We start from the raw sequence: 24,168 nt of genomic DNA on the forward strand, positions 1-24,168 counted from the left end.
ACGAGTGCCCCCTTAGGAGGATCGGGGGCCCCTCTGTACAAATACATTACACAGAGCAGGCAAGTATAACAGATTTGTTTTTTTAATAACAAAAAACTGTCAAAGCTTTACAATCACTTTAAATTGCAAAAGTGTATTCAAAACATTGATATGAGTATTGATATTTTGTTCTGTGAGACATGAATGTTCCACTTTGAATTATTTGCAGTATTCCAGGATGAAAGAGTATTCAAAATGTAAAAAGCTCACTCGGCATTGATCACTGTGTTTTGTGTTTTTCAGATTGGGAAGAGGAGCAGGTCAGCAGTCCGTGTATTCTCCGACTCATTTATCAAGGACGCTTCCTCCATGGCAATGTGACTTTAGGAGGTATTGGCTCACATTTTTCATTGCAGTCTCATTAAAAGTTTTATGTTAGAGTCTTAAAGCAATAAAACCAAGCTGTCTGCACAGTGGTCGGTGCAGCACTATTTGAAAACACCTCACCTTGTTATCTATTAATGCTCAGATTTCCATTAGATGCTGTTGTGTCAAATCTAATTAAAGTTTTTTTCGTCCAACTTTCTTCTGAGTTTTAGTGTTCCCTGAATAGGGCTATATAGTAATATTACTAGATCCAGAGTAGGCAGGGCTAAAGTAAATGATCGCACGCTGTGTTAGGTCACATCAAGGGCCCTCAACTCTATGCCGTTCTCTAAAATAGAGTAGCAGGCTTGTTCATATACAATTATTGGTGTTGCAATTACTGATTTGTATTAAGTGTCTGTCAATGAGTCACTGATCCAGACCGGTATGTGGCCAGTAAAGTGTCAGGACACCTATGTGTTTTAAATATGTCAAATATTCAAAGGGCAAGGATGACATCTTGGGCCTCGTACACAAGACCATTTTCCTCGACAGAATCCATCAAGAAACTTGGTGGCAGAGCTTTTTTGCCAAGGAAAACGGTCGTGTGCATGTTTTTCATCGAGGAACTCGATGAGAAAAAAAGAGAACAGGTTCTCTTTTTCCTCGTCTGGAGTCTGTTTCCTCGTCGGGCTGGTTTTCGACGAGAAACACGTTTGTGTGTATGTTTAGAAACCCGCACATGCTCAGAAGGGTGCCGCCAGTGTAATCAAACTTCCCCTTTATAGTGCCATCGTACATGTTGTACGTCACCGCGTTTGAGAACGAGGAGATTTTGTCTTGACAGTGTGTACGCAAAGAAAGCTTGTCAAGATTCTCGACAGGTCTAACAAGGAACTCGTCGAGGCAAACGATGTTTCATTTACGACGAGTTCCTTGGTCGTGTGTACGAGGCCTAAGGCTGGGTTCACACTACTACACTACTTTCATCCTACTTTGCTCTGCTACATCGGTCCTACATTTATCCTACATTGGTCCTACATCCATCCTACTTTCATGAACAGGATACTACTTTGGTCCGACTTCAATGATATTCAATGGGCCTGAAGTAGGATCAATGTAGGACCAAAAGTAGTACAGGGAGCATTTTCAAAGTCGGACCGACTTGTGTAGGATGCTACAAGACGCTCTCATAGGGAAACATTGAACACAGAGCAAAGTAGGATGAAAGTAGTGTAGTAGTGTGAACCCAGCCTTAGAGCTCACAATTTCAAAAGTTGCCACTCTGTTTCTTTTCTGACATGATCCCTTCACAGTGGACCTTGAATAAAGAAATATGCAATCTGCTTTGGGAATATGTCCAATATACTGTAAAACTATTCGTTCCGGAAACATGCTTGTAATCCAAAGCACTCGTATACCAAAGCAAAAATGTTCCCATAAGAAATAATGGAAACTCGGATGATTCGTTCCACAACCATTTATTCATAAGTCCTAAGATTATAGCAATGTGATAAGTTGTGGTGTAACCATAAAATGTCCATCCACAAATGGAAGCCTCCCCAAGGGGATTAGAAACAAAATCCAGCAAGAACTACAGAGTATAAAAGATAAGAGAGGCGCCTCCAAGTGTAGCAATATGGTTACAATTAAAGCGGAGTTCTGGCCACAATTTCACTTTTTAAATATAAATACCCCTGTAATACACAAGCTTAATGTATTCTAGTGAAGTTAGTCTGTAAACTAAGGTCCCTTTTGTTAGGTTGTTACAGCATTTAGACACTTTATAAAATAGAAATTGACTGGGGCCATCTTAAGTGTGGGCATCATGAAGCCACACTGTATGACTTCCTGGATTTCAGCCTTGCAGATCTCACACATGCTCAGTGCTGCACAAGCAGTGTGATAGGTTTCAGATCAGGTTTCAGCACCTGTACTGTCCAAGTCACATGATTCTTCGAGACTGGGGAGTGCACAGACTCCTGGAAAGTTACACCCACTACATTCCCAGGAGTCTGTGCGGTGTAGGTTAGGAAGCATTAAGCACCTAGGTGCAGTAAGTGGGAAGATTAACTATTCTGCCTAGCAACAACACTTTAAAGGCATCTAAAAAAAAAAAAAAAAATTCGTAAAGGACTAATGACATTTTTTTAAAACTACTGATGTAATGTTATATTTATGGGTGGAACTCCACTTTAAGGAAGGTACAACATTTAGCATCTCGCATGGTTGATGATTAAAACGGGCACATCTAGATATGCAGGCATTCGGGGTAAAGCTGTCCCCATAGACCGTCCTCCCCACTGCTGGCTGTCACCGCTGTCAGTCTGCAATCGTGATTGGAACATGACAATACTTGTATATCAAGACATCACTTGTTCAAGTCATAATTTATTTAAAAAAATTAGCTTGTCTTACAAAACACTCTCAGATCCAAGTTACTCTCAATCCAAGGTTTTACTGTACTTGTAAATTCTTGTGCTATATTTCTGGTAAAAAAAAAGTGAAGGCTCATCTGCGTGCTTCCTACTCTGTGTGTGTCTGACGTCTTGCAGGTCCTCAGAGGTTATGATGGAGGTGAGGCATAGCACCAGGGGGGCAAATATGCCTTGTAACAGTGGGTCTTCGGTTTGAATCTGGGTCGGGACACTATACACTATCTGCATGGAGTTTGCATGTTCTCCCTGTTCTGGATACTGATTACCTCACACACATTCCAGAGACATGGAGGCAGGTTAATTGGCTTCTTTTCAGATTGATCCTAGTGCATGTACGCATGTGAAGTAGATACCGCAGATTGTAGGCTCTTTGATGCCAGGAAGGAATATGAATGTATAAACACATAAGAGTGAAGGCAGGAAGAATACAAAGTGGTCCATTAGGTCTGCCCCCTCTTTTTTTTTTCTTTTTTTTTTTCTTCATACATGTTGTTGGGTTGATTTATAGATCTGTTTGTTACCAGCATGTTTGAACCTACAGTGCCTTGAAAAGGTATTCATACCTCTTGAAATGTTCTACATTTTGTCATGTTACAGCCAAAAATGGAAATGTATTTTATTGGGATTTTATGTGATAGACCAACACAAAGTGGCACATAATTGTGAAGTGGAAGGAAAATGATAAATGTTTTTTTATTTTTTACAAAAATCTGAAAAGTGTGGTGTGAATTTGTAATCAACCCCCTTTAATCTGATAGCCCTAACTAAAATTTAGTTTAACCAATTGCCTTCAGAAGTCGCCTAATTAGTAAGTCCATCTGTGTGTAATTTAATCTCAGTGTAAAAGCAGCTGTTCTGTGAAGCCCTTAGAGGTTTGTTGGAGAACCTTAGTGAATCAACCGCAGCATTAAGGCCAAGGAACACACCAGACAGGTCAGAAATAAAGTTGTGGAGAAGTTTACAGCAGGATTTGGTTATCAAAAAAAAATATCTCAAGCTTTGATCATCTCATGGATCTCTGTTCAATCCATCATCCGAAAATAGGAAAGAGTATGACAAAACTGCAAACCTACCAAGACATGGCCGTCCACCTAAACTGACGGGCCGGGCAAGGAGATCATTAATCGGAGAAGCAGCCAAGAGGCCCATGGTAACTCTGGAGGAGCTGCAGAGATCCACAGCTCAGGTGGGAGAATCTGTCCACAGGACAACTATTAGTCGCGCACTCCACAAATCTGGCCTTTATGGAAGTGTGACAAGAAGAAAGCCATTGTTGAAAGAAAGCGATAATAAGTCCTGTTTGCAGTTTGCGAAAAGCAATGTGGGGGACACAGAAAACACAGATGTGGAAGGAGGTGCTCTGGTCAGGTGAGACCAAAATTGAACTTTCTGGCCTAAAAGCAAAACTCTGTGTGGCGGAAAACTAACACTGCACATCACCCTGAACACACCGTCCCCACCGTGAAACATGGTGGTGGCAGAATTCTATTGTAAGGATGCTTTTCTTCAGCAGGGACAGAAAAGATGGTCAAAGTCGACGGGAAGATGGATGGAAATAAATACAGGGCAATCTTGGCAGTTAGTCTGCAAAATGCTTGAGACTGGGTGGACCTTCCAACAGGACAATGACCATAAACATACAGCCAGAGCTACAATGGAATGATTTAGATCAAAGCATATTCATGTGTTAGAATGGCCCAGTCAAAGTCCAGACCTAAATCCAATTGAGAATCTGTGGCAAGACTTGAAAATTGCTGTTCAGGTGCTCTCCATCCAATCAGACAGAGCTTGAGCTATTTTGCAAAAAGGAATGGACAAAAATGTTCACACTCTAGATGTGCAAATCTGGTAGAGACACCCCCAAAAAGATTGCAGCTTTAATTGCAGCAAAGGGTGTTTCTGCAAAGCATTGACTCAAATGCACACCACACTTTTCCGATATTTATCCCTGACCTGTCTGGTGTGTTCCTTGGCTTTCATGATGCTGTTTGTTCACTAAGGTTCTTTAACAAACCTCCTAAAGGGGTTCACAGAACAGCTGTATTTATACTGAGATTATATTACACACTGGTGGACTCTACTTACTAATTAGGCTTCTGAAGGCAACTTGATTTTAGTTAGGGGTATCAGAGTAAAGGGGGCTGAATACAAACACTTTTCACATGTTTGTAAAAAAAAATTGAAAACTGTTTATCATTTTCCTTCCACTTCAGAATTATGTGCCGCTTTGTGTTGATCTATCACATAAAATCCCAATAAAATGCATTTGTTTTTGGTTGTAACATGACAAAATGTGGAAAATTTCAAGGGGTATGAATACGTTTTCAAAGCACTGTGCTTAATGTTGACTGACCCACTACCTCTGCTGAAAGTCTATTCCAAATAATACTTTCTGAGATTTTTTTACTTTTTTCCTCCCTTTGGAGGTGCTTTATTTTACATTTAGTAGCATTGTACTGCAGAATGTACATTTATGTAAAGCGCTGCATAGATTGTTGGCACTATATAGGCACCTTTCATGAATATTATGCCTTTAGGCTGGGTTCACACTACAGCACGCAGCAGCTCACGGCAGTAGTCCAGTGCTTCTCCATTCACTGTTTCAGTTCCGATCTCAGCCAGAATTTTGGGCTGATTTTGGACCTGAAACTGACTTAGACGCACAGCATCCCTGTGCAATTCACAACGGAGCCACTGCGGAGATGCATGAACCAGCCCTCTTTTTTAAATCATCAGTAACTAGAAGTTACTCTACCACTCCTACGCGGATGACATACAACTATATTTTCGCATCTGCAACAATAAGGTTCATTATCTCGGACTAGAGATGCCTTACTTTGATTGGATGATAGAGAGTTACCTTAAACTCAACGGTTCAAAAACAGAACTTCTCCCGTTTCACGCCAACCAAAAGATTTTCTGCGACAACATGGACACCCCCGCCCATTCTGGGACAAATCATCACCCCTAGCACCAAAGTCAAACGTCGCGGAGTCATCTTTGACACCTACATGACAATGGATGCACAAATAGGGTCAGTAGTCAGCGGATCTCACCATCTGCTACGCCTACTACGTAGACTCATTCCCTTTATCCCGAAAGAGGACATTGCAGTCGTGGTGGGAACAATCATCAATTCCAGACTCGACTACGCAAATGCCCTCTATCTTGGACTCCCAAAATACCAAATCACTCGTCTGCAAGTCGTTCAAAATACGGCTGCGTGACTTGTGACAGAGATCCCTTCATTGGTTGCCAGTAAAAGACAGAATCACTTTCAAGGCACTCTGTCTGACACATAAGTGTGTTCAAGGAAATGCCCCCCAATATCTATGCGAAAAATTAAAAAATCACAACCCCAATCGCGTTCTTCCGATCCACCGACCAAAATCTACTCCAGATACCCAAAGCCAGATACAAGTCCAAAGGAGAACGAAGATTTGCAGTCCAGGGACCTAGACTATGGAACGCTCTACCAACCACCATCCGAATGGAGGTGAATCACCTGGCCTTCAGAAAAAAACTCAAAACCCATCTTTTCTGAAGGCAAAAGGACAGTAGGGAACGGATACCAAGCGCCCAAATGCGATTCATTTTTCATGTGTTGCCCTATATAAGTTTCTCACTCACTCAGAGCCGGTAACCATCTCCTGCTATGCGAATTTTATGCAGGGAAACCCACATCCAATTCTCAATAGTGTGAACCCAGCCTTAAACATGCTGCAAATACAGAAAAATAACTGCCAGAAGTTTAGTATGCGCCCATCTTTCTTTTTTACATGGCAACACAGCTCTGAATTCCTGAGTATGTGGTGTCAGCCCTGCCTGCTTAATTTCTGATGGATTACAAGGAAAAGGTCCTTTCCTCACCTCCATAGCTCCTCCTTCTACACAGGCAGAGAGCAAAGGAAAGTTGTCAGATCACAAGATTTCTGGCAAAATCATTGCTAGGTAGCTTTGGCTATACTTCTTTAATATACAATATCACAAAACCCTTTCAATGGTCTGTGTTGCCTAACAGAATGACATGAGAGAGAGCATGTGGAAGAATCCCCCATCTGGGACTGACATCAGCTGTAAATAACATACAATATAGAGAGATGTTATATTCTACAAATAAAGGGGATTCATGGGGCCATTTTTTCTGTTCATATTTTTTTTCATTTGTGGAAATCTAACTTTGATCACTGGAAGTTATTTAGCTTCCATTTGCAAGGCCGCTGTATCTCTCTGGTGATTGCAGAGAAGTCACAGATTATGTGATAAACGCAGCAAACTGTAGGGAGGGAAGGAACATGCGGGCCCTGAATCAGTGCATGTAACTGATGAGAGCCTCTGATTACACTTTTCAATAGAAGCCATCTCTGTAATATGTGTACTGAAGATGATTTTATAATGGAAATTTGGTAGATTTTATTTGTAACTATTAAAATATGTTACATATATTGCTGTGAAATATTTTATGTAAACAGGGCTGTACTGTGTGTGGCAGAGCTGCATGGACACAAAGCTTTGCCAGCTTTCCATAAATGTATGCATGCCATCTGTGTATTTAGCGGTTTGCCTGGAGTTCAGATTTAAATTGGCTAATTGCATTCCAGGTGCATCCAAAAAAGTGTGCAAAGTCATGCTGTTTGTTTTCGTTCAGTAGAACGCTTGCTGTCTGTGTGGATTTCAGATGTCCAGCATGCCTGCTAGTGTGTCAGAGCCATAGGCGTGTGCGCAGGGTGTGCTTGGGCATGCCCTTACCTCCCAACTGCCTTTTGGATTGGGCAAGACCATCCTGAGATTTGAATGAAATCTTGGTGTCTTCCCAGTCCAGGCTGAATCCCAGAGGAATCCGCACCGCATCAGTGTGAAAAGGGAAGACCAAAAGCATATTTTATGGGCACAGGAAGGCCCTACCACTGTTAATGCAATTTGACCACACCCACCATTCACCTTGGCATTTGAGCTTTGGGCTGCACACCTAATGCAATCAGCTGCACTTACCTAACTCAGAGCCATAGCTCTCCGATCAGCTCTCCGATCAGTGGACTTCTGTATTGAGACTACTGCTTTCCAACAGAGAGAAAAGGTCCTACTCGGCAGCTGCTGGAAGAATATCCGCTTTTCCACACAGTGTGGCTGTATTAGGAAGACATTGTCTCTGTAACACATTTTGTTTCCATGCCCCTGGCATGTATTTAGAAAAAATACACCTGTGGAGAATAGTTGAAAATAAAGTATATTTTTAAACCGTATTTTTTTTCTTTTCTTTAAATGTGTAAGCTTTCATTCACACTTTTTTCTGCTTTAGTTTTCCTACTTTTTCCCTACGCCTGATTGTGCCTTCCTATGCAGAATCCCATTCTTTCTAATGGTCCCAGTTCATACTTGTACTCTCAGTTGCTTTACACTCTGTGCCTGCGCCCTATGCTCAAAATCGACTACTTTATTTTCTTCTTCTTTCATTTCCATCATTTCCCTTTCTCTTCCCTTCTATTTCCTTTTCCCTTCCCTTACTTACCTTTCCATTCTTTTCACTTCACTTCACTTTCCTTTTTCCATTTCCTTTTCCCTTTCTATTCTTTTCACTTCCCTTCCTTCTTTCTTTTCCTTTCCCCTTTGCCCTTCTCATCCCTTTACTTTCACTTCCCTTCCTTTCCTTTCTTTTCCCTTTCCCTTCCTTTGCTCTTCACTTTTCTGCCCTTCTTTTTTCCTTTCCCTTTTCCCCTACATTTTCCCTTTTCTTTTCTTTTCTTTTCTTTTCCTTTCCTTTCCTTTCTTTTGATTTCACTAATTTTCCTTTCCACTTCACTGTACTTTTCCTTTCCTATTTGCTTTCCTTTCCCAATTTCCCTTTCTCTTCCTTTCCCCGTTTTCCCTTTCTCTTCCTTTCCCCGTTTTCCCTTTCTCTTCCTTTCCCCCGTTTTTTCCCTTTTCTCTTCCTTTCCCCCATTTTCCCTTTTCTCTTCCTTCCCCCATTTTCCCTTTTCTCTTCCTTTCCCCCATTTTCCCTTTTCTCTTCCTTTTCCCCCATTTTCCCTTTCTCTTCCTTTTCCCCCATTTTCCCTTTTCTCTTCCTTTCCCCCATTTTCCCTTTTCTCTTCCTTTCCCCCATTTTCCCTTTCTCTTCCTTTCCCCTTTTTCCCTTTTCTCTTCCCTTCCCCTTTTTCCCTTTCTCTTCCTTTTCCCCCATTTTCCCTTTCTCTTCCTTTCCCCTTTTTCCCTTTCTCTTCCCTTCCCCATTTTCCTTTTCTCTTCCCTTTTCCTTTCTTTTTTCTCTCTCTCTCTCTCTTCTCTTCTTCGTATTTCGTAATTTTTGGTCCCATAGACTTCAATAGGTGCGCCTGTAAATGCATTTTTTTAAATGTATTTTTACTGTGTTTTAACGCCTGAGGAAATCTCCTATAGAACGGCTCTCCTCCCCTTGTGCAGCCCAGAAAACAAACTCCTGAAGCTTGCTAAACATGCAAAAATTGTTGTAATATGCCTGAAGAGAAGGCTTTGAAATCCCCAGGAATTTTCTCTGCTCGGGGGTGAATGCAGGTTAATGCAGTGAATTTGCTTTGAGTAAGGGAGGGCACATTAAGCAGACAAGTTGCATTTCGGTGCTTATAAATGGGTGTTTGGGCACTCGGGTCAGTGTTTTTTTCTTTTTGAACGTAGGTTTTAGCTTCAGACCTTCGCCTTCTTTTCTGCAGAGTCTATTGTATAAAATGTTACCCTTGCTGCAATAAAATAATAAAATGAGGCGAGTTTGTTGCGAATGGTATTGTGTCCTGGTGACAGTGAGTTACCTTGAGAAAATTGCATGACTTTCATCACTGTTATGCTTTTATTTTGTTCCTAAATTATCTTTGTAACTACCCATATCTAAAGGTAATACATTTTCTTCCATACGGTAGGAAGTATACAGAGCGGTGGATGTTCATATTATAAATCAATAGCTTGCAAAAGACACTGACTTGGTTGGTGCATTTTTATTGTACCAGTGACACTCGTTATCTGTATACTTGTGCCATCTTGTGGACATTTCACTAACAGCAAGTCCTATTTAATAACCTAAATGTTATCAAAGCTTTGTTTTATTTTGTTTTTAAGCTGAAACAGAATATATGTTTAACTAGTTTCACTTGAAAAGGGATTTGTAATTCTGTTCAGCCAATCTGGTAATCCAGGCACATCTGCTTTGCAATCAGAACATTAGACCAAAAGCTGTGTGCAGTGAAGTGGAACCTACTTGGCCAATAAGTGCTTCTTTTTTTGCCCTTAGTTTCTCGTAATCCTGTACAAAACAAGACTAAGAACTGTTTCATTTATTTACTGTCTGCGTTACAATCAGCATTTTTTTAAGAATAATTAATAGGATTATACATATATATTCTTGTTTTATCTTATTTTATTGTTACTTTGTTTTTATGCAGCATTAAAACTTCCACTCGGCAAGACAACAGTGATGCATTTGGTTGCCAGAGAGACATTGCCAGAGCCAAATTCTCAAGGTATGGTATTTTTGGAGATCTGTATGTTCTTTATGTGAAGAAACCTGGGACACTACAGCTGTTTCTACCTCTGAGGAAGCTTTTCGTTATTCGGCTAAAAATTGGAACCCTTTTATTTTTACAGTTGGGCTGGAAGAAAATGTTAAGTGTGGTCCAGATTAAGTTTTAATGAAAAATATGTTCCTGACTATTCCCCATCCTACACATACACTGTTATTTTAATATATATTTTTTTTATTGTGTTTTTCTATTTCAAACCAAACAATAAGAAATATACCAGTTCTGGTGGTAAGTATTCTCAAAGACACTACTAAATGTACCTTTCAGTGATCAAAGTCTGATGTAATTAAATACTTATCTGTGTGTGTAGGTGAAGGGAAGCGCTGACAATTCAATTAAGTCTGCTGCACCTGAAAAACCCTAAATACCAGGAATGTAAAGTGATTGCTAGTGTGAAGGTGCGCTGATTCTACGTAAAGGGTGGGAAAACCCACAGTGGTATAAATATAATGCACAATAATGTTACCCAATGTGAACACAATAGGTAAATTGACAAATGAGCCTTATGGGAGGCTGGGTGTCACACAGACAGGAAGTTTGCCTGCCGCAAATAAAACGTCAGAGGCACACAGTGGGGAGCACTACAGTTTTCTTAAAGCACCAGAAAGTATGTGGCAGAAACAGGCGAGACTGGAGCTACTTGTTAAAGTGGACGTAAACCTGATTCATGAAAATTGAGCTGGGAACATATATATGCAGTGTTTTGTTATCGCTCTTCAAAGCACTATGTCCCGTAGCTGTGTCCTGCTCCGTTCTTCTGTTATCCACCTGATAACTCCTGACAAGTTCTCAGTCAAACATGGTAAAAGCAGCGGAGCCCTGAATGATTCAAGGAACAAAGCTGAAAGTCTCTACCTACGAGGAGAGGAGCTGTGTGCCTTTCCTCCAATCTGCTGTCTTGGTTGTATGCCCAGGCTTCACTGCAGTGTTGAACAGGAAGAGAAAATCTCCTAACACAATGTGCACTTTCTAAATAGTATAAAAAGATGAAGACAGCAGATATACATCTAAAACGTATGTAGGGGAGATTTGTTTCATCCCTGTGTATCATCTGAGGCTGTTCACTTCACTGGGTATAGGAGTGGGTTTAAATCCACTTTAAGGTAGCTCCTTTTTTTATATATATATATATATATATATATATATATATATATATATATATATATTATTTTAACATGCTGTGGGGGGTTCTGTTTTCTGTTTATTATGTATGTATGTTTTTTTTTTTTATTTACTGTTGCCATCGTTGTGTTGCTTCTATATGCACTTTAGCGGCAGCCCTGTGAGGCTGTCTACTGTGAGGAGCTCTTATTCAATAACCCTGCGTAGTCGAACTAGAGAAGGGGTAGGTAACCTGGGGCCCTCCAGCTGTTGCAGAACTACAAGTCCCATCATGCCTCTGGGAGTAATTGTAACTGTCAGCCTTGCAATGCCTCATGGAAAATGTAGTTCCACAACAGCTGGAGGGCCATAGGTCACCTACACCTGAAATAGAGACTTTGTGTTCTGCTATATTTGGCCTCTTACACATGAAATATTTTTCTACTTGATTACGAGTGATACGCGCTGATACACTCAGGCATGTCGTTGTGCACTTTTTGTTTTCTACTATTTTGATTAGGGGTTGATTGATTATCGGTGCGGCCGATTATTAGCTCCTGATATTCACTTTTTTGAAGCCTCAATATCGGTCACAAACTTACCGATGTTACCAATATTGCTTCAAGGTGTTGTACCGGGGTGATGCCTGCAGCTGTACCATCCTGCAGAGCGGACGGTCGACTTTCTTGTAATAACAAACAATGCGGCTCAGCAGACGCTGCGCTGTTATTACAAGCGGCGGGAGGGGACATCCCCTCGGCATCTCCACCTGGGTCTTCCCACCGGGAGGCCTGAGCGACCAGCAGGTACGTCCGCCAGCTGGCCAAAGACCCAAACAAAACAAGTTAGCTTTGTTTGGATGTCAGGACTTGTAACCTGGAAGCGATGTCATGACATCACTTCCGGATTACTGGCATCCTAACGGCGCCAGTTCTAAAAAATAGAAAGTATTCTAAAACGCAGATCTCAATGTTTTGAAAACTTTCAAGTGCAGAGGGAGGGGTTTGGGGTCTTATAGACCCCAGATCCCTCCATAAAGAATACCCGTGCTGCCTATTACTATCACAAGGGATGTTTGCATCCTTTGTGACAACAACAACCGTGATTTAAAATAAAAGGGCCATGTAAAAAAAAAAAAGTTTAAATCTACAGCTTATCAGGACCTGATATTGGCCTGAAAAGCAGCTGAAAAATTGGTATTGTATTGGCCCTGAAAAACGATATCGCTTGACTTGATTGGATAACAGGCACCTCCAAGTGTCTTAACGTGGCATCAGATCCACAGTAGAGCACTTTTGTTTTCAGAACCCTGGAGTATTCAGTAACACTCAATATTGCCTAGATTTTTGGTCACTAGCTCTTTTTTGCCTTATTCACCATACTATTGCGTGACATGGCTGTCCACCACGGTCATGGGCCAGTAGAAAGGCATAAAGGCCAAGCCAGAGCCAGCAACTAGGAAGCCTATTTATGCACGACAAAGCATCCTGGGTTTGAGAGTTCCCAGGTAGCCCAAAAGAAGATTGGAGGCAGTGGAAATGGCACTTTGCAATTTGCTGTAAAAACTTGCTTTGTGATGTTACAGTAAGCCGCAAAAATAGTTTAGCAATCCATAATCTTGGGGGTTCTTTCATTGGGAATCACTCATGTTATATTAAGACCACAACCCATCCTGACATTTTAGTATAACTCGCCCTACTTTCCTAGTCTTGATTATACCAGGGAACTCTATGATTTGCTTTTAACCTGTTTTTATTGTAATGTGTAGTCCGGAGCCTGCAGTACTGCACACATCTGCCCAGCAGCTGCATGTAAGGCCACAATTTCTAAGTAACAGCCCACAGATGAGCTATAGCAAAAAATGTTAGGAGCATTGCCAATAACAACCGATCAGAATCCAGCTTCTCTAATTTCTATGTTTGTACCTCACTGTATGAGTTACCATTCCGGCTCCTATATTCTAGGACTAGCTTTCTAGAAACCATGGTAAAAGTTAATTTGTACCTAGTTAATTTGAGCTATTTTGTTTCTGTTCTTTATAGTTGGCACAGTAGGATTACAGCATGGCACTAGTTTGGGGAATGAAGGGCCAAGTGTTTGATGTAAAGCCAGTGGATTGTTAATGAGATGGGCACAGGACACTTCAGTAATAAAACAATGACTTCTCTATGATAACAGGACACTAGACTATTGTTACTGTATCCCGTATCACATGACTGTTACTGGGATCACCCTGGAGAGAAGCAGATCACTTCACAATATGCAGCGTGTGAGCCTAGAAGGGAAGTCTCTGCTGACTTGGCAATGTAATATGCACAACTCCCACTTGGATAAACAGAGTAATATTATTTTTAAATTCTTTCTTTTCCACATTAGAAAGGAGTGTTGCAGTAAATCGTTGCATGGTAACACATATGAACACTCTATCCCATAGTCCTGAACATAACATCAAGAAGAATTTACCATTTTACTTCAAAGGTAGCTGAAATCGGCAACAATGTTTGTAGATGGAAAAAATATTTTGGGTGGTTGGGACAATGGGAGATATGCTCAATGTATATCCAACTACTGAACCTGGTATACCACTACTATTATATTAGTTTATAAAAATAGAGAGGACAGGGTAGGAGTAGGTGAATAGGGGGAGTAATTGGTACTAGCTTTTGCGACCTTAATCTGATGACTGAAGCAGTTCTGTTCATAATTGCCATCCTGAGTACGTCCTGTGTAGGCACAGCAACCTTAAAGCGGAGTTCCAGCCTTTTTTTATGTTTATTAAAAGTCAGCATGACGTATCTCCTAAAGCAGTCCCACTCCTACTGAAGCCCCCACTCCCCCCCCCCCCCCCCCCAAAAAAAATTACATGCCAGATGTGGCATGTAAGGGGGCGAGGAGTGATTTTAAGCGAAAGTTCCAATTTTGGGTGGAACTCCGCTTTAATTTCATTTGCCCATTGACACACAGCGAGGCTCAGCACCGCCCCCGGCTCTCTTCTAACAAGCTGTGATTGAGAGAAGCAGGAGCCAATGGCTTTGGCGTCTGCCTCCAAATCCAGTGGGGGGCGAGAGCCACTGCTTTCGGGCACAGCTCTGGATTGAGCTTGAGCTCAGGTAAGTATAAGTGGAGGAGCTGGGGGGGGGGGAGAAGAAACTGCACACAGAAGTTTTTACCTTAATGCAGAGAATGCAAAGGGGTTGTAAACCCACATGTTTTTTTACCTTAATGCATCCTATGCATTGAGGTGAAAAAACTTCTGTCATTGACTGGCCCCCAGCCCCCAGTTTTACTCACCTGAGCCCCATATTTCCCACGCCGGTGATGCTCTCTTCCCCTCTGCCTGTTGTTTCGGGTTTTGATTGGATAGATTGATAGAAGCGCAGCCATTGGCTTCCGCTGCTGTCAATCAAATCCAATGACGTGGGCCGAGCCCGGCATTCTGCGTCTATGGACGTGGGAGTGTGCCCGCAAGGTACCCCCCTGGGAGAGTGCTTCTCCTATAGGGTTATACGATGCCGCCAGGGGACCCCAGAAGTCGAGGATCAGGGCCACTGTGTGCAAAACAAACTGCACAGTGGAGGTAAGTATGACATGTTTGTTATTTAGAAAAAAAAAAATCCTTACAATCACTTTAAGGCCCCTTTCAGACGGACGGCTGTTTTGCCGCAGTTAAAAGCACTACAAATGTTTTGTGAAATTCAAGGCTCCAGGCACTGCGATTAGCTGCATTTGCCCATTGCGATTACATGCGTTTACGTGCGTTTAATTGCGGCCGCTTTTAGCTGCGGTATTCATTTTCATAGCAACCCTTTTTATTTTTTTGGTTTTTGTTTGGGTCCCTTGAATTCTAAAATGCTGCTATCCGCAGTTGACAAAGAAGACTGCGATTACCTGCGGTTATGTGCATATAGCTGCGCTACATCGCACCTGGACCCATTCAATTCTATTTTTTCTATTCGCACCAAACCGCATGTAACGTAATCGCACGCAAACGCTGTGTGTGTATGGGGCCATAGGAAAACATTGTGTGCTTTTAGCTGCGGTAGAAAAATAGAAAATCCGCAGCTAAAAGCACAATTCTATCCGTCCGTCTGAAAGGGGCCTAAGGTTAACAACCTTCTACCTTTTCAAACACTTGAGGTCTGCATGTCATCAGTGCTATTCACTCCATCTGTAGCTCTAACACACTGCATTACTAGCAGATTGCTTTCCATGCAAAACACATTTTGTGCTTCATTATCCCTAGGTCTCTTTGATTATTTCTAATGTTTAATATTCATATTTATGGAAAACTGTGGAGGGATAAGTAACTTAACATTTCACCAACATTAAATTACCGACATGATTCCCTGAGAGAACCGCTCATTTACATACTGAACTTTAACTAGGCATTTCACTGAAAGGGCAACCCCTTCACTGAGCAGAGGCTGCTCACAGCAGTGATGGCACTGTCACAAGCATTGTCTGCCATTCATGGAGAATTGCAGAATGCCGGTGTCTGAGCATGTCTAAATCCCAGTCCCTTTAATTATTATGGAGAATATTTTTACAATACAGTTACAATACATTAAGGTGAGGAGGGCCCTGCCTGTGAAAAGGTTATCATCTAAAAGATACCAAAAAATTGTTAGGATTTATGTAACGGCATGTTCACACTATATGCAGTTATTGCATTTTTACTTGTGGAACTGCAAAGACACACAGAAAACAGTAGTATGCATATATGCGACCCCACTGGACTGGGCTTTTTTTTTCTGTGGGGCAGCATATATGCGTGTCTGTCTTTCTGCTGGGAGTATATCCATATATCATTTATCAACCAATTAGGCTAGATCGGGGGTGCCCACGGCACCCTCTGAAGTGGCCTGCCATCTCCTGCTCTGGGATGGCAGGTCAGCAAGCCCAGATTGTGGGTTCCTGACCCGCCGTCCCCTAGCATCAGTGTGAAGAACAGAGCCCGCGCTAGAGGATACGGAGCAGATGCTTCCTGTATAGTGCCGGCTACTGTCACAGGCAGAGTGATACCAAATGTACTTGGAAAGCATCGGCTTTGCTCTGTACAGCAGCCGGATGCTTACTCTAGGTAGAAGGGGGGGGGGGGGAGGTTTTGGGACTTTAAATGAGATGTGTTTTTAGCAGTATGCAATTTAAATATATATATGGAATAGAAATTTTTTTTCCATAATAGCCAGGCTCAAAGTTACCAACCAAAAAAAAGCACTAAACCAAATTAACATGTCTAGCTGTAGGCATTAAAAACAGAGGTTTAGTTGCATGTATTTGCAAATACCTGTGTGAGCTGCAGGCCGCGTCAAGGCACTCTGTGTACTGCAGTCCTAACTATGAATTTTAAAGTCTCCTAAATAGGAGCACAGGAGTGCTAATCAATAGATAGGGGGCAAGTGATCACCTAAACCCGCCCCTACCTATAGTTGGTCTAGCAAAAAATAGCACTGGAAAAACAAAAGAAATGCAAGAGTGGAACAAAACATGCCTACCAAACCAAAATACCACCAAACTAAAGGCGGACCACATCAACCTGTTAGTCAAAAAATGACAATGCATAATTAACTGTCGGTGGTAGATCTGTGGAGGCACTTTATTCCACTCCTCCTGAAATGCAACTCCATCCCTGGATAGTGTTAAAAGGGGGGATAGGGTTGGGACTTTACATGAGGCATATAGTAGAACTACCACAGGCCTCCATCCCTATATCATATGCCTCACGTAAAGTCCCAACCCTATCCCCCCTTTTTTTAACGGATGCTTCCTCTAGCGCCTCCTCTGTTCTTCACACTGATGATGGGTCAGGAGCCAGCCAGTAGTACCAGTCCCGGAGGACAGCTAGCAGTAGCCACCAGCCATACCCATCCTGATGGACAGCAGAAGCCAGCGATACCTGCAGGAATTCTGAGGAAGAAGTTGAGATTGACGTCAGTTGAGGTGCAGGTAAGCTGCAGTGCATCAGTGTGAAAGCAGCCTTGGGCCCCTTTCACACAATCGGTTCTATCGGGTCCACCTGTTCCTTTTTTTAGGCAGCCCATTTGGATCCTCTATAGAGAGACGAATGTAAGTGAACACACAAATGTTTCCGTTTACACCATCCTATCTCCTATCCAATCCACTTTAAAAAACATCAGGGGACCTGTCCCCTTCTGTCTGGGTGAGTCAGATTGGAGGGCCCATAGAGTAGAGCAGGCTGTGTCCGTGTCTGCTGTGCATATGCAGAGTGGACATGGTTCTGTCATCCACCCACTTTGCTCATTGTGGCCCACGGCAGGTTACCAAGTTGCTAAAGTTGCACTCTTCTTAAAAGGTTGGGCACCCCTAGGTTAGATCATCCAATTAGATTGTAAGTGTCCAGGAAAAAGATCGCCATTATTCACACAAGTAAAGATATACAGCGCCTTGAAAAAGTATTCATACCCCTTGAAATTTTTCACATTTTGTCATTTTACGACCAAAAATGTTAACTTATTTTATTAGGATTTTATGTGATAGACCAACAAAAAGTGGAAGAAAAATAACTGGTTTTCAACATTTTTTCCAAATAAATATGTGAAAAGTGTGTCACCACATCTTGTTTTATCCCACACTAGCGGTTGAAAAAGGATTAATACCGCTGGCAATGTGCCTCTGCAGAGGCGCATTGCCGGCGATATTACCGCGGTGTCCCATTGTTTTCAATGGGAAGGAGCGTGGAGGAGCGGTAAACACACCGCTCCAAAGATGCTGCTTGCAGGACTTTTGGAGCGGTCCCGCCAGTGCATCGCCTCAGTGTGAAAGCACTCGGGCTGTCACACTGAGACTGCAGGGCAGGAGTTTTTCAGGCGGTATGAAAACCGCCTGAAAAAACTCCCCAGTGTGAAAGGGGGTCTTAAGGTTATGGCTTTCCAAGTCTGACTGTCTGAGTCTCTGTATGTATTCACATCCCTGATCATTCCAAAGCAAAATTTTGCATCAACGTGAGCCATTGTAAAAACCCACCCAAGCAATATATAGCTTTACCAAAATGCAGGCAGAATAAGATTTTGGTTCATGCTTTAATTCTATCATGTGGAAGCATAGACACGCTTTAGATGCTTTCTGCATGATTTGATTTGCTCTTTAATTCCTGAAGTTATGACATTTAGAAAACCTTCTCTTGAGCCCAAAGGATTTGCTTTCAGATCAGTTTTTATCTTTTTCATCTGAGAAACGGCATTTGGCATCCATCGTGTCTTTCTGGGATATCAACAGATTTGAACAAAGTATGGTGAATAACATTTTGTGTTTAAACCCAGTGGCCTTGGGAGAATCTTTTTAGGTCTGTCCTAGGTCGATGAAAGCTTGAAGCTTAATACCTCCCAGGAACTGATGTAGGCAGTGTGATGCCAACGTACAAAGAAATTTTTACAACATTCAGTGGAATCTTTTATGAGGCCAACACGGGTATGGATTCCACTAGAGCTCTGAGGGTATCATGTGGTATCTGGTACCAAGCCATCAGTAGCAGATCCTTTAAGGCCCCCGTACACACGGTCGGTTTGGTCCGATGAGAATGAACCGAAGTTCATTTTCATCGGACCAAACCGACCGTGTGTATAGGCTATTGGTCTGGTTTCCTTCGGTCCAAAATTTCTAAACATGCTTCAAAACCGAACCGATGGACCGCTGCCCCATCGGACCAAACCAATGGTTAGTACAGAAAAGCATCGGTTCAAAAGCCGTGCATGCTTGGAAGCACTGAACTTCGTTTTATTCAGCACGTCGTGTATTTGACGTCACCGCGTACTGACCCGATCAGATTTTGGACTGATGGTGTGTACACATATCGGGCTGTACGGCCACTTCAGAGGTGAACCGATGAAAACGGTCCGACGGGCCAGTCTCATCGGTTTGGTCTGACCGTGTGTACGGGGCCTAAGTGTCCTGTAAGTTTCGAGGTGGGGCCTCAATGGATCGGACTTGTTTCCCCAGCGCATGCCGCAGATGCTCAGTTAGGTTGAAATCTGGAGCATTTGGTGGCTACGTCACAATCAGCAGAATTGTCAATATTAGGGTAAAATTGTATTTTATTGATGACAAGTATGCAAACAGAGCAAGTAAGAAACTAATTAAAAACATTACACACAATGGACATAATTGTATGGCGTAAACAGAATATTGACACCATATAGACAGCAGTGAGCCCCTGTGCATCAATGCGTTTCGCTATGCCCATACCACCCCGCCTTTACCCTCTTCACCCCTTATTATACTAAATGAGATTGTCACAAATATTTGGAAAATCATGATACTTTACCAACATGGTGATGTTTGATGTTCAGCGGGGAGTTTTCCATCTGTGGATATTTTTATGCTGATAAGATAGTAGGACCTGTTTCATCCAACAACCCCTAAATGTGTCCTGATGAAGCAAAACCGTGAAGAGCGTTGACGCACAGGGGCTCACTGCTATCTATATGGTGACAATATTCTGTTCATGCCATACAATTATGTCCATTGTGTGTCGCCTGTTTTATTTAATTTATTTATTTTTCTTTAGTGCTCTGTGTGCATAATTAATTGTTAGCCATAAAAAATTTTTTTACCTTAATATCGTCCATTCTACTCTTAGTCTGACCTAGGGCTGTTTTTGCCCTCTTTTTTATTAATATTTATCTCTCTAATATGGATGTGGCTGTAGGAGTGTTTTTCTATTTTGAATATATAGATATATTAAACTGAGATCTATATAGAGAGAGGACACTGAAGCACTAGCACTTTTTATTCCGGATATGTGGATTCACCTTCATAATACATCTTATATGTCTAAGGGCAATTTGTTGCGTTGCATCAGTATTTTGTCATTGATTTATGATTTACTTTTCATTTGTATTTTCTTTCACTGGGTAGTATTATCACTATATATGATATGAAGTATGTGCATTGAGGAATATTTTAGCCACGCTGATCACGCATGTTCGTATTGTAATAAAATTTTGACAGTAATATATGATCCACTTTTTATTTGTATTATCACTATATTCAAGGATAATGAGGATTATCCCAGTGATGTTGATTTTATTTTAATTTGGTATTGTGTTTAAATGCACATTATTAAAGGCAAGGGTACAACAACATATACTTTCATTTACTGGTACCACATCCCTTTATATATGACGCTGAAAAAGAAATCCCTAACAAAAAGAAGACTAATGGGACTTTGAAGGTACCACATACAAGTTAAAATATTTTATTAGTACAACACATTCAAAGTTTTACCAGACACATCCTTAAAGTGGCGTTCCACCCATTTTTTTATGTTTGTCTGTGCTGCATGCTCTAATCTCATAGTGTTCAGAATGGACAATTTTTATTTAATTTGTTGCTTGTAAATACCTTTATTTTGTAGTCCTTCATTACTTCCTCCTCCTTATTTGCCTAGGCTATTTGCAAGGGTTTCTGGGATAGGCATCATGTTTCCCAGTAGTCCTTGCAAACCTGACTGAAACCTATTACATTGCTTGTGCACTGAGCATGTGCGAGATATGCAAAGCTGAAATCCAGGAAGTCATACAGTCTGGCTTCATGATGCCCACACTTAAGATGGCCACGGTCTATTTCTAGATTATAAACTATTTAAATGCTGTAACAACCTAACAAAACAGACCTTAGTTTACAGACTAACTTTACTAGAATACATTAAGCTTGTGTATTACAGGGGTATTTATATTTAAAAAGTGAAATTGTGGGTGGAACTCCCCTTTAACACATACAGTAGGTGTTGATTATAAAAGAACTGCAGTTACATGTATTGCCAGTTAACGATGAAGATGGGGTATTCCGTACAAAAGCCTCCTACTCGTTTCGCAGGGACAAAGCCTACTTCCTCAGGGAAAACTGGCAGAACGTTCTAGAGCTTACAAACACAGTAAAGATAAACACCATACATGCACCACTCTAAATGAACAGGCTGAATCAATATCCGAATACATATAAATTGTATACTACCTGTCCAAATTTTTGAGAGTACATGCAGCCTGAACCCTCAAAGTGGAACGTCTAGCACTTCAAATATCAGTTATGCAAGCAATAATAGACTCATTAAAGAGCATGTCCTCTCGTGTATGCATGCGAGAGGCTGTATGGGTTGGTACAGGTTGTGTATTTGCCAGGGAGAGGATCTGCAGCCGCAGTTCAGAGATTTGTGTCTTCTCACAAGCTGCACTCGGCCATGCCCTCCCAAAAGTGTTGAGTCTTAACCCTTCCTTGCTCTTATGGGGAAAAAAACTTCCGTTCAAACCTTTTTAATGTTGTTGTAATTTATAGTAAGATGTGGTAATTGACAAAGTTTGAGCTCTGATTTTGGATAAACAAACTGAAACCTGGAGCTGTTTTATTAATATTTTAGAAATATTTTACCAATCCTCCTCTGCATTCTGCACATTAGAGCCTTCACTACCATTATTTATTCACATGGGTTTGATGACGACTCTGACTTTTGCTTTCCTTTTCTTGCAGGTCAAAGAAACCGCGAGAAGACTGGAGAGAGCAATTGCTGTGTAATTCTGTAAATGACGTGTCTGCGACGTGTGTTGTAATATAGTCTTTGTCTTTCATGCTGCTGGAATAGAGGAGACCCATTGCTTCAGAGAACCTTAGAACAACACCCTGTCATCCTGTCTAAAGGACTGATCACATAAACTCTCATAAAACTCTTCATCAGAAGGGGCTAAGGATGTTCTCATACCAGAACTTTCTTTTTTGGTTTTCCTATTTCCCTTCCCCTTCCACCCACAAAATAACTTTGTAGTATGTCTAGTATCTCCATATTTGAATCCACTCAGTCTCCAGGGGAAAAAAGTCGGTCTATTCTCTTCTACAACAATGATCATAATCTTGCTGCAGCATAACAATACAAACCAGAATCAATGATTTCAGGCTGCCCATACGCAGATTGCACTTGAGCCAGTCTTCAGCATCTGATAGCTGTAGCCATATTAATACAACAACCTACAGGACGAGTAACACTGGAAATCAAGGCTGTCAAATCAGACTGAAATCTAAGTATTATTGGGAAGACTTCTACCTAACATATTTACTGCCCTTAGCGGCTCATGGTAGTATCAAGAGAGCGATAATATGGTTTCTTTTCAAGGAACAAAGTTTAAATGTGCCTGTAAACTGAAAGCACTCTGCAGGGGGCGCCGGAGTAATGTCTAACGTACTATCCTGTGCACTCTCTCTCTCGAGCATTTTTTTGCATGCGCACTTGTACCATGCCTACGAGAGGAGTGCTTTTCCTAGCCTTAATATGGGAGGGTCAAGTATCCTGTAGTCCATAAGCCTTTATTAATGTGCAGAGATATTAGCAGATGTCATTTATTAATCAACTTTGTGTTTTAATATCCAACCGTGATGTTTTCAGTGACAAAAAAATGACTCATCCGTAATCTAGTGTTCAATTTCATGCTAAGATATTAAGAAGACAGTTTGCTACCATAGTAACAGAACTTTGTTTTTATTCCTTTACGTAACTGGCATTCGTACTAGTGCTTGCAAGGGTATTAAAATTTTGACAGGACGAAAAAATATAATTTATCCATTTCATTCACATAATTTAAAGATATACTATATTGAATTTGCACAGCACTAAAGCATGGAGCTACGTTTCATTTTAAACTGTAAAAAAAATAAAAATAATAATAAATATATAAACGTTTTTATATTGTTTCCACTAGGGAGAAAAGTCTTCCTGGTTGAAATTACAAATATGTGTAGAATATATTTAATAAAAAAATATATAAAATGCATTATTATAGAATCTAACAATAGATCGGCATAGTGTAATAGATCAATATACCTATAAACGCTTTTGCCTATGGAACATGTAAAGTCACAGGTTGACCAAGCGTTCTGAATACAGTACTGGATGAAGGTGTCAAAAAGTTAATCATGTTCCATGTATTTTTTTTCTTTTCCCGACAGTCTGCATCTTTTTATCGTAATCAATTTTTTTATTTTTTTGGTCATTATGATAGCTTTGACAAAATGCTTTGTATGCATTCGGTCGTATTGTTCATACTGATCTGACCTTAAATTTGTAAAGAGCAGTTTAAAAAAAGAAAACGTGAAGATAACAATTTGTAAATAGCACTAAGGAAAATTTCTTTCTTCAAACTGTACTGATATAGATTCTTCTGTAACTAAATAAAATAATATTGTAGTGCATTTTTGTTGGTTGTCTGGTGGTTCTAATTGGGACTGTATTTGCTTTGATTATTTTTTTATATATATATAAAACTGGAAAAAAAATCAGTTGAAAATTTAAATCAATGCAATTTTTTTCTTTTTTGTTTCTGCAAATTAATCCCGCTGATTACTTTTGTAATCCCATTGATAGTGAATTGTTATGAGATTTTTCCTGTATAGCTACAGTATATAATAAAATAAATTGTCACAATCTTGTGACGTCTGTGTCTGAGCTTTGGTCAACAAATAGAAATTCTACTTTCAGCAAGAGTTTGAAGTATGTGAAAAAGAGTTTGTGCCAAATGAATGTGCGCTGTCAGTTCTCAGGTTTTCTGCTAAAGCTTTTGCATTGGGCTTCATGTACATATAGCCTACTTTGGCCGCGGGAAAATACAAAACACTGCAAAATTACGCCACAATTTGCAGCCGGTGGTCAAAACATTCCCATCTTGAATGCAATTTTTCTGCGTTAAGGTGAGGGAGGTTGAAGCGCCTCTAACTGCAGCATCCTCTGACCTCCTGCC

At 40.9% G+C, this 24,168-nt stretch overlaps 1 protein-coding gene across 1 annotated transcript in view; it reads left to right on the forward strand.

Annotated features, from left to right (window-relative positions):
• The window catches only part of UBL3 (ubiquitin like 3), a 200,258-nt gene extending 176,399 nt beyond the window's left edge, over nt 1-23,859 (forward strand). The window contains exons 3-5 of the mRNA XM_040340466.1: nt 283-369; nt 10,193-10,270; nt 21,914-23,859. Of these exons, the coding sequence (XP_040196400.1) occupies nt 283-369; nt 10,193-10,270; nt 21,914-21,966 (218 nt within the window). The 3' untranslated portion in view covers nt 21,967-23,859. The remainder of the gene's footprint in view (nt 1-282; nt 370-10,192; nt 10,271-21,913) is intronic.
• Nucleotides 23,860-24,168: the final 309 nt, after the last annotated feature.

This window comes from Rana temporaria, chromosome 2, assembly GCF_905171775.1.
Source record: "Rana temporaria chromosome 2, aRanTem1.1, whole genome shotgun sequence".
Classification (NCBI taxonomy): Eukaryota; Metazoa; Chordata; class Amphibia; order Anura; family Ranidae; genus Rana; species Rana temporaria.